We start from the raw sequence: 12,500 nt of genomic DNA, 5'->3' as shown, positions 1-12,500 counted from the left end.
GCGGGCCTCGAGTTTGACTCCTAAACTCTCCTGACATTACATGTTCCACTTTCAGAAACTGTGAGAGTCTCCTCTCCTCTTCATCGGGAGGTAAACGAGCCGGGGGGGGGGCTGTCCGTTGGTTCCTCCCTCGTTAAGACTCCTTCGTTAAGACTAATTAAATGAATCAGAGGGGGGGATTAATTGGGCCGAGTGGCTGCAGGGAGAGACAGACTTATTAATTATTGATCAATCATTCTCAACCTTCGTCTCTGGAGACAGAAACTAGAGAAACGCAACTCCAGCCGCTCAAATATGGAGATTCTCTGAGATGATTTCAAAATAAAATGAATAGTTTTGGGTTTGGGACGAAACAAGAGCAACAAAAACATTAAAAAACTACAAAAACTTTGACAAAGCTTGAAGACGTAGATGTGACGTGAGCAACCTGTCTGAAAGTTGGAAGTCTTCTGGTAGCTGTGCCAAGAGAAATCTCAATCATTCCCAATCTAGCAGAGACGGAGAGCGTAGGTATATGTAAGGAGATAACATAGACACAGGCTCATTATTGATCACTAAAATGATAGTTAACATTAGTCATTACACTTAAACAGCTGATGGAAGTCCAAACTGCCTGAGAGCTTCTCCTGTACTATACGGTAACTCCTCTACTATGAGACAGGAAGTCTCGTGGTTATGACCCAATCGTTAGCCTATTGTTATAAAAACGTCTGCTACGGAGCCATAACGTGAGCTACAAGGTAATGGAGCCTTTTATACATTGTCGTGTTTCTTTAGAAATAAACAACGGACAAATAGAGTCTTTAAACGCTTCAGATGTAAAGGTATTCTCTGTCAAAGTGACGTCAGAATGAATGGCAGTCAATGGGATGCTAACGGGATGCTAACGGGAGGTGATGGCTTGGTAGCATCAGAATTTCTCCCCATAGGAGCTACGCTTTGTGGACGCTCGCTTACCCCCTTGGTAAGTGTGTGTCATGTGACTCTGTGCAGGGCTGACGGCAGCGATGGCTGAGGCTCTGAAGCTGCAGAAGATGAGGATGATGATGGGTTTCCACGGCAACAGCGACCAGCAGCACCGGCAGAACAACGGCACAGAGTCGGAGAACGACGACACAGGTACGACAAACTGCAACGTAAGCCTACAGGACACATGTTCAGCGTTCTGTTTTTACCCACCAGACTCCATGTAAATAATCAGGACTTTTATCATCGTAAAACACACTTCATTCAAAGTGGACAGAAACTAAATCAAACTACCAAAAGCCGTCTTGGTTCATCTTTCCACTGTTCCAACAATCACCACTCTGGTTTGGTTGAAATAAACCCTTAATTCACCCATTTACATGTGGAGATATGCTGGCTCTATACACGCTAAAAGTCCTGATTATTTACATGGAGTCCGGTGGAGATATGCTGGCTCTATACACGCTAAAAGTCCTGATTATTTACATGGAGTCTGGTGGAAATATGATGGCTCTATACACGCTAAAAGTCCTGATTATTTACATGGAGTCTGGTGGGTTTGGTGATTCCCCCCCCCCCGTAGGAGGCAGTGAAGCATCCTGGGAGAAGGAACAGCGCCTCCTCTCTCCTCCTCTGCAGCAGCACCGTGAGTCGCCGCTCTCATCTGATTGGATAACTCAAATGGCTTTTTTTTTTTTTTAAATTGATAGCTTAGCATCATAGCTCTCTCTGACTCCGCCCCCTCAGGTCTGTCAGACTTTCCTTTCATGGTCATGCCGCACCCCCTCCTCCCTGTGGGTCTGCCCCCCGCCAGCGTTGCCATGGCGATGAACCAGATGAGTCAGCTGAGCGGATTCGCCAACATGGCCGCCGTGTCGCACGTTCAGATAGAAGACAGCAAGGTGAATGCTAGTGCTAATGCTAACAATGCTAATGCTAACAATGCTAATGCTTACAATGCTAACAATGCTAACAGTACACTAATGCTGAAAGTTCTGATGCTAACATTGCTAATGCTAACATTGCTAATGCTAACAGTACACTAGTGCTAAAAGTTCTGATGCTAACATTGCTAATGCTAACAGTACACTAATGCTAAAAGTTCTGATGCTAACATTGCTAATGCTAACAGTTTTGCTACCCCTCTGTGTGCAGGAGTCTCCTCCAGGAAGCCCCTCCCCCTGCCCCTCCCTCAGTGACGACGAGCTCCGCCCCCGAGAACCAACCAGCCAATCGGCTTCCAGAGCGTCTTCATCATCGTCGTCATCACCTGCAGCAGCCACCCCTCCGCTCGGTCTGCACAGCGTCTCCGTTTCACAGATTAACACCTTCACGTTCATAAACATACCGTAATATAACATGTTATAACATATTATAACATGTTATAATATGTTATAACATGTTATATTATGTTATAACATATTATAACATGTTATAACATATTATAACATGTTATATTATGTTATAACATGTTATATTATAACATGTTATAACATAATATAACATGTTATAACATGTTATATTATGTTATAACCTATTATAACATAATATAAAAAAGTCCTGATTGGATATATACTACTACTACTACAGACCCTCAGGAGACACACAGGTATATATATATATATACTACTAATACTACTATTACTACTAATACTACTATAGACCCTCAGGAGACACTCAGGTATATATATATATATATATATATATATATATATATATATATATATATATATATATACTACTAATACTACTATTACTACTAATACTACTATAGACCCTCAGGAGACACTCAGGTATATATATATATATACTACTAATACTTCTAGTAGTACTACTACTACTGCACACACACACTGCAAGCAGTTATGACGGGGTCCAAGCCTCCCTGTCGCCAGTCGCCCCTGACGCCAGTCGCCCCTGACGACGCTAAGAGACCGCGACAGGAGAACCCAAAGCACGATGGCGGGAGGGCAAAAGTCAGGAAATGTGACGAAGTACAACCCCATAGTCTGTCATCCATTCCCATTCATTGAGTAAAAGGCCAAAACGCTTCTGCCTCAACCATAGCGCCCCCTAAAGGCCGATCATCACCAAATCTGGTGGAGAGCCTCAGAGTGGCATCTCCAACAATACTCCCAGGTTTTGTGATGATAGCATTTACTGCAGCAGAGATATTGCCATTGCAAATTTCCCATTTAAATGCATTGACTTATTTGCCAGAACGCGTCTACGTTCATTATAGCGCCCCCTAACGGACGTTTTTCACCAAATTTGTTACAGCGGCTCAGAGCGGGATGTCGAACAACAGTACAAGTTTTAGTACGCCGGTTCTTCCAGACTCAGGCTTGGACCCCTAATAATATAACATAATATAACATATTATAACATATGTAAACATGCAGACATTTCATCTGTATTTCCTCTGAAAGTAACTGTGTGTTGTGATGAGCAGACGGAGACCTCACGGAGCCAGAAAACTGCTTCAAAAAGGCGGCGAAAGAAAAAGGTAAGTGAGGGTTGGAGACCGATGGTCGCAGTCCGCTGGCGGTCTGATTCAGTTTTCATTGGTTATATGTGTGTATATATATACTGTATATGTATTCATTCACCCAGTTAAGCAGCTCTGTGTAGTACAATATTCAAAAAAAAAAGACACACACACACACACACACACACACACAATAACTTATCTCATGTTTTATCTCCGTGTTAACATTTACGATGTTTTGTTGGCGTTTGTCGACATTTATTTCAACCTTTTTATCGTTTTTTCGACGCTTTCATTGTCTTTGTCATTATCTTTACATCTTCTTTTATATCTAATTGTTGTGCCTTTACTTTGTTTCTTCCTGCAGACGACAGCCTGTTGCCCCTCCCCCTCCTCAAACCGACCTATGAGAAGCTGCCGCTCGCCTCTCAGCCGCTGTCAGTCAACCACACTAACCCCACCTTCGCTCCGTTCCTATTGGCCGAGGGTCTATCCTCCATGGAGACGCTGCTCACCAACATACAGGTGACAGAGTTACCTGGAACTACGTAGACGAGACGATGACATACAGACTATAACATAGAGACTATAATATACAGACAATAACATAGAAACTATAACGTAGGGACTATGATGTAGAGACTATAACGTAGGGACTATGACGTAGAGACTATGACGTAGAGACTATGACGTAGGGACTATAATGTAGAGACTATAATATAGAGACTATGACATAGAGACTATGACATAGGGACTATGATGTAGAGACTATGACGTAGAGACTATGACGTAGGGACTATAACGTAGAGACTATAGATGTAGAGACTATGACATAGAGACTATAACATAGGGACTATGACGTAGGGACTATGATGTAGAGACTATAACGTAGGGACTATGATGTAGAGACTATGACGTAGAGACTATGACGTAGGGACTATGACGTAGGGACTATAACGTAGGGACTATGATGTAGAGACTATGACGTAGGGACTATGACATAGAGACTATGACGTAGGGACTATGACGTAGAGACTATGATGTAGAGACTATAACGTAGGGACTATGATGTAGAGACTATAATATAGAGACTATGACATAGGGACTATGATGTAGAGACTATGACATAGAGACTATAACGTAGGGACTATGACGTAGAGACTATGACGTAGGGACTATGACGTAGGGACTATAACGTAGGGACTATAACGTAGGGACTATGATGTAGAGACTATAATATAGAGACTATGACATAGAGACTATGACGTAGGGACTATGACGTAGAGACTATGATGTAGAGACTATGACGTAGAGACTATAACGTAGGGACTATGACGTAGAGACTATGACATAGAGACTATGACGTAGAGACTATAACGTAGGGACTATGATGTAGAGACTATGACATAGAGACTATGACGTAGAGACTATAACGTAGGGACTATGACGTAGAGACTATGACGTAGAGACTATGACGTAGGGACTATGACGTAGAGACTATGACATAGAGACTATGACGTAGAGACTATGACATAGAGACTATGACGTAGAGACTATGACATAGAGACTATAACTGGTGTGTGTCTGTTTGCCTGTCTGTGTGTGTGTGTGTGTGTGTGTGTGTGTGTGTGTGTGTGTGTGTGTGTGTGTGTGTGTGTGTGTGTGTGTGTGTGTGTGTGTGTGTGTGTGTGTGTGTGTGTGTGTCTCTCAGGGTCTCCTGAAGGTGGCGCTGGAGAGCGCCCGCTGTCAGAACAAACAGAGCCAGCTGGAGAGGAAAGAGTTAAAGCTGCAGCTGGAGAGGGAGAGAGACGCTCGCCACACACTGCAGAGACAACTCAGCTCAGAACTGCAGTCCACAGGTAACACACACACACACACACACACACACACACACACACACACACACACACACACACACACACACACACACACACACACACACACACACACACACACACAGGCAAACAGACACACACACACACACACACACACACACACACACACACACACACACACACACACACACACACACACACACACACACACACACACACACACACACACACACACACACACACACACACACAGACACACACAAACACACACACACACACACACACACACACACACACACACACACACACACACACAGACACAGAGCACACACACACACACACACACACACACACAGACAGGCAAACAGACACACACACACACATACACACACACACACACACACACACACACACACACACAGACAGGCAAACAGACACACACACACACACACACACACACACACACACACACACACACACACACACACACACACACACACACACACACACACACACACACACACAGACACACACAAACACACACACACACACACACACACACACACAGACACACTTTGGTCTGTATATAATAGTGTGGTCTGAGTATTATGGTCTGTATTTAATATTGTGGTGTGAGTATTATGGTCTGTATGTAATATTGTCTGAGTATTATGGTCTGTTATCAGTGTGGATCCAGCGACGGCTGAAGAAAGAGAAGAAGGCGAAGAGGAAGCTGCAGGAAGAGTTAGAGCTCCAGACCCTCAGGAGACACTCAGGTATGTATATATATATATACTACTAATACTACTACTACTACTACTACTAATGATGGAGAGAACAGGTGGACAGGTGAACAGGTGGACAGGTGGACAGGTGAAAAGGTGGACAGGTGGACAGGAGAACAGGTGAACAGGTGAACAGATGGACAGGTGGACATGTGAACAGGAGAACAGGTGGACAGGTGAACAGGTGGACAGGTGGACAGGAGAACAGGTGAACAGGTGGACAGGTGGACAGGTGAAAAGGTGGACAGGTGGACAGGTGGACAGGAGAACAGGTGAACAGGTGAACAGGTGGACAGGTGGACATGTGAACAGGAGAACAGGTGGACAGGTGAACAGGTGGACAGGTGAACAGGTGGACAGGTGGACAGGAGGACAGGAGAACAGGTGAACAGGTCGACAGGTGGACAGGTCAACAGGTGAACAGGAGAACAAGTGGACAGGTGAACAGGAGAACAAGTCAACAGGTGAACAGGAGAACAGGTGGACAGGTGGACAGGTGGACAGGTTGACAGGTGAACAGGTGGACAGGTCAACAGGTCAACAGAAGAACAGGTGAACAGGTGGACAGGCGAACAGGTGGACAGGTGGATAGGTGGACAGGTGAACAGGAGAACAGGTCAACAGGTCAACAGGTCAACAGGTGAACAGGAGAACAGGTCAACAGGTGGACAGGTGAACAGGTGGACAGGCGGACAGGTTGACAGGTAGACAGGAGAACAGGAGAACGGGAACAGGTCAACAGGGGAACAGGTCAACAGGTGAACAGGAGAACAGGTCAACAGGAGAACAGGTCAACAGGTCAACAGGAGAACAGGTGGACAGGTCAACAGGTCGACAGGTGGACAGGTCAACAGGTGGACAGGTCAACAGGTCGACAGGTGGACAGGTGAACAGGTAGACAGGTGGACAGGTGAACATGTGAACAGGTGAATGTAAGAACAGGTGAACAGCCAGGTTATAGACCCATCGGGAGCGTTTGTTTATCTTTTAGATTTGCCACCATTTTCTGATTGTTTACGTTTTGTTTGTATGAAACGTGTTTGTGTTTCAGTGATTCCTGAGAAAGAAGAGAACAAACAGCAGGAAAACTCTGCAGCTCAAGGTACCAAACATATGTACATATATATACATAAATATATATATATATATATATACACATATATACATATACATATATATACATAAATATACATATATATACATATATATGTATAGATATGTATACATATACATATATACATATATATGTATAGATATGTATACATATCTATACATATATATATACATATATACATATATATACATATATGTATATATATATTTATATATGTATATATATCGTTTGACAGCCCTAGTATATATATGTATATATACGTATATGTATATATATTTACATATATACATATTTGTATATATACACATATATATATACATACATATACATATATATACACATTTATATACATATATGTATATGTATATATATATACATATACATATATATACACATATATATACATATATACATATATATATACATATATACATATATGTATATATGTATATGTATATATATATATACATATACATATATATACATATATATATATGTATATATATACATATACGTATACATATACATATATATATATATACACATATATACATATATATACATATACATATATATATACATATACATATACATATATAAATATATACCTACATATATATATATTTCCTGTATGTATACACACACACAGAAAGATGAAACTTTGTGTTTTCCTGCAGAGAACCGACCGTTCAACAAACCTCCGCTGCTCTTCTGACAGCACAGAGATGAACACATGAAACGATGACAGGATGAACACATGACAGGATGAACTGATGACAGGATGAACCGATGACAAGATGAACCAATGACAGGATGACCCAATGACAGGATGACCCAATGACAGGATGAACTAATGACAGGATGAACCGATGACAGGATGAACTGATGACAGGATGAACCGCTGACAGGATGAACTGATGACAAGATGAACCGATGACAGGATGAACTGCTGACAGGATGACCCAATGACAGGATGAACTAATGACAGGATGAACCGATGACAGGATGAACTAATGACAGGATGAACTGCTGACAGGATGAACACATGACAGAATGAACCAATGACAGGATGAACCGATGACAGGATGAACACATGACAGGATGAACCAATGACAGGATGAACCGATGACAGGATGAACCGATGACAGGATGAACTGATGACAGGATGAACCAATGACAGGATGAACTGATGACAGAATGAACCAATGACAGGATGAACCGATGACAGGATGACCCAATGACAGAATGAACACATGACAGGATGAACCAATGACAGGATGAACCAATGACAGGATGAACCAATGACAGGATGAACCGATGACAGGATGAACACATGACAGAATGAACCAATGACAGGATGAACCGATGACAGGATGAACCAATGACAGGATGAACTAATGACAGGATGAACACATGACAGGATGAACTGATGACAGGATGAACACATGAACACATGAAAGGATGAACCTCCTGAAAAAGAAAAACAGATGATGGACGGATAAAAAACTAAAGATGAAACGTTCTTCCTGCTTCCTGTTAATAATTATTATGGTCCGTTTATTTAAAGAGACGGAGCATTGTGTGAATATGATTGGACAGTCCCTCGTTCACTCATTCACCCTCTCACTGTTCCCTCATTCACCCTCTCACCGTTCCCTCATTCACCCTCTCACTGTTCCCTCATTCACCCTCTCACCGTTCACCCTCTCACCGTTCACTCATTCACCCTCTCACTGTTCACTCATTCACCCTCTCACCGTTCACTCATTCACCCTCTCACTGTTCACTCATTCACCCTCTCACCGTTCACTCATTCACCCTCTCACCGTTCACCCTCTCACTGTTCACTCATTCACCCTCTCACTGTTCACTCATTCACCCTCTCACCGTTCACTCATTCACCCTCTCACCGTTCACTCATTCACCCTCTCACTGTTCACTCATTCACCCTCTCACTGTTCACTCATTCACCCTCTCACTGTTCCTCTCACTGTTCACTCATTCACTCTCACTGTTCACTCATTCACCCTCTCACTGTTCACTCACTCACCCTCTCACTGTTCCTCTCACTGTTCACTCATTCACTCTCTCACTGTTCACTCATTCACCCTCTCACGTTCACTCATTCACCCTCTCACCGTTCACTCATTCACCCTCTCACTGTTCACTCATTCACCCTCTCACCGTTCACTCATTCACCCTCTCACTGTTCACTCATTCACCCTCTCACTGTTCCTCTCACTGTTCACTCATTCACTCCCTCACTGTTCACTCATTCACCCTCTCACCGTTCACTCATTCACCCTCTCAAAGTTCACTCATTCACTCTCGCACTCATTCACTCATTCACTCACTCACTGTTCACTCATTCACCCTCTCACTGTTCACTCATTCACCCTCTCACTGTTCACTCATTCACTCTCACACTCATTAACTCACTCACTGTTCACTCATTCACCCTCTCACCGTTCACTCATTCACCCTCTCACCGTTCACTCATTCACCCTCTCACTGTTCCTCTCACTGTTCCCTCATTCACTCTCTCACCGTCTCTTTGTGTGTGTGTGTGTGTGTGTGTGTGTGTGTGTGTGTGTGTGTGGGGAGGGGGGGCGGTTGATCTGATTGGTCGGCTCTGTCAGTCACTGTGATGACTGTGACCAACAGAGAGAGACGACAGCGAAGTCGACCAATCAGAGAGAGCGAGAGTGTTTCAGAGGAAATGAATGAATGACTTCTTCCATTTTCATTTCCTTCATATGTTGATTAGACAGGGACGGTGCTCATTAATCAACAGTATTCATACGTTCACATCGTGTCCAGTTTCTCATCATCTTCTCTGTCGCTGTCGTGTTTACGAAATATTAACCATGAATACAATAAAAAGATGATTTTTTAAACCTTAAAGAGGCTTTTCAGCTCTGGTTTCTGTCTGCAGGTATAAGTGTCTAACATATAAATACATATAAATAAATAAATAAAGCCGGGCGCCTGGGTAGCTCACCTGGTAGAGTGTGCACCCATATACAGAGGCTTAGTCCTCAACGCAGCGGTCGCGGGTTTGATTCCAACCAGCAGCCCTTTGCTGCATGACTCTCCCGTTTCATGTCTAAAGCTGTCCTAGCTCATAAAGGCATACAAAACACATAAACATATTTATATATATATATACATACACTCACCTAAAGGATTATTAGGAACACCTGTAAGATTTCTCGTTAATGCAATTATCTAATCAACCAATCACATGGCAGCTGCTTCAATGCATTTAGGGGGGTGGTCCAGGTCTAGACAATCTCCTGAACTCCAAACTGAATGTCAGACTGGGAACGAAAGGTGATCTCAGCAACTTTGAGCGTGGCATGATTGTTGGTGCCAGACGGGTTGGTCTGAGTATTTCACACATATCTGCTCAGTTACTGGGATTTTCACCCACAACCATTTCTAGGGTTTACAAAGAATGGTCTGAAAAAGGAAAACCATCCAGGATGCGTCAGTCCTCTGGGCGAAAATGCCTTGTTGATGCCAAAGGTCAGCGGAGAATGGGCCGAGTGAATCCAGCTGATAGAAGATCAACGTTACAACCGAGGTATGCAGCAAAGCATTTGTGAAGCCACAACACGAACAACCTTGAGGCGGATGGGCTACACCAGTAGAAGACCCCACCGGGTACCACTCATCTCCACTAACAACAGGAACATGAGAAATGTTAAAATGTTGCCTGGTCTCATGAGTCTCAATTTCTGTTGAGACATTCAGATGGTAGAGTCAGAATTAGGTGTAAACAGAATGAGAACATGGATCTGTCATGCCTTGTTACCACTGGGCAGGCTGCTGGTGGGGGTGTAATGGTGTGGGGGATCCGTCATGCCTTGTTACCACTGGGCAGGCTGCTGGTGGGGGTGTAATGGGTGTGGGGGATCCGTCATGCCTTGTTACCACTGGGCAGATTGGTGGTGGTGGTGTAATGGTGTGGGGGATCCGTCATGCCTTGTTACCAATGGGCAGGCTGTTGGTGGTGGTGGTGGTGTAATGGTGTGGGGGATCCGTCATGCCTTGTTACCACTGGGCAGGCTGCTGATGGGGGTGGTGGTGTAATGGTGTGGGGGATCCGTCATGCCTTGTTACCACTGGGCAGGCTGCTGGTGGTGGTGGAATGGTGTGGGGGAGCTGTCATGCCTTGTTACCACTGGGCAGGCTGGTGCTGGTGGTGGTGGTAAAATGGTGTGGGGGATCCGTCATGCCTTGTTACCACTGGGTAGGCTGGTGTTGGTGGTGTAATGGTGTGGGGGATCCGTCATGCCTTGTTACCAATGGGCAGGCTGTTGGTGGTGGTGGTGGTGTAATGGTGTGGGGGATCCGTCATGCCTTGTTACCACTGGGTAGGCTGGTGTTGGTGGTGTAATGGTGTGGGGGATCCGTCATGCCTTGTTACCACTGGGCAGGCTGGTGCTGTTGGGGGTGTAATGGTGTGGGGGAGCTGTCATGCCTTGTTACCAATGGGCAGGCTGGTGTTGGGGGGGTGTAATGGTGTTGGGGGATCCGTCATGCCTTGTTACCACTGGGCAGGCTGCTGGTGGTGGTGGTGTAATGGTGTTGGGGGATCCGTCATGCCTTGTTACCACTGGGCAGGCTGCTGTTGGTGGTGTAATGGTGTGGGGGATCCGTCATGCCTTGTTACCAATGGGCAGGCTGCTGATGGGTGGTGGTGTAATGGTGTGGGGGATCCGTCATGCCTTGTTACCACTGGGCAGGCTGGTGCTGGTGGGGGTGTAATGTGTGGGGCAGGGATTTTCAACCACTGTGCCGTGAGAGATCGTCCTGTGTGCTATTTATCCGATTTTACTTAATTGGTCCCTCAATCAATTTTTTTATGGAGTTACTGCAAATAATGTGCCATTGTTGAGCATCTGTTCCTGCAATGTGATGACTGGCAGAGAAATGAAATGCTGTTCTGTGTCAGTAGGTGGCAGTATAGAGCAATAATGACCTTGTTGATGTAAGTAGAATTACTGTCTTACTAATGTGCCATGGATCAAAAAAGGTTGAATACACTGGTGTGGGGAACCCCTTTCTCCTTCAGAACTGCCTTAATTCTTTGTGTCACTGATTCAACAAGGTGCTGGAAGCATTCTTTAGAAATGCTGGCCCATATTGATAGGACAGGGTCAAACACGGTATTATTACGGTGTTCCTAATAATCCTTTAGGTGAGTGTATATGTAGCCGTACGCTTCATTAAACTCTGATGAAGACCAGTTGAGAGTTTGAAGTTGACCTTTGTTCTGAATATTAAAGATTACATATTCAGGTTTT

The 12,500-nt window shown here is 44.1% G+C and overlaps 1 protein-coding gene across 1 annotated transcript in view; it reads left to right on the top strand.

Moving 5' to 3' along the window:
• The window catches only part of LOC144513468 (dachshund homolog 2-like), an 18,574-nt gene extending 9,401 nt beyond the window's left edge, over positions 1 to 9,173 (top strand). Inside the window, exons 3-12 of the mRNA XM_078244556.1 lie at positions 994 to 1,119; positions 1,550 to 1,612; positions 1,714 to 1,868; positions 2,122 to 2,260; positions 3,419 to 3,472; positions 3,822 to 3,979; positions 5,166 to 5,313; positions 5,976 to 6,065; positions 7,126 to 7,176; positions 7,866 to 9,173. Of these exons, the coding sequence (XP_078100682.1) occupies positions 994 to 1,119; positions 1,550 to 1,612; positions 1,714 to 1,868; positions 2,122 to 2,260; positions 3,419 to 3,472; positions 3,822 to 3,979; positions 5,166 to 5,313; positions 5,976 to 6,065; positions 7,126 to 7,176; positions 7,866 to 7,903 (1,022 nt within the window). The 3' untranslated portion in view covers positions 7,904 to 9,173. The remainder of the gene's footprint in view (positions 1 to 993; positions 1,120 to 1,549; positions 1,613 to 1,713; positions 1,869 to 2,121; positions 2,261 to 3,418; positions 3,473 to 3,821; positions 3,980 to 5,165; positions 5,314 to 5,975; positions 6,066 to 7,125; positions 7,177 to 7,865) is intronic.
• The last annotated feature ends 3,327 nt before the right edge of the window (positions 9,174 to 12,500 follow it).

Source organism: Sander vitreus, unplaced genomic scaffold (assembly GCF_031162955.1).
Source record: "Sander vitreus isolate 19-12246 unplaced genomic scaffold, sanVit1 ctg257_2, whole genome shotgun sequence".
Lineage (NCBI taxonomy): Eukaryota > Metazoa > Chordata > Actinopteri > Perciformes > Percidae > Sander > Sander vitreus.
Note: the sequence above shows the minus strand (reverse complement) of the source record. Positions and strands in the feature narration are given on the sequence as shown.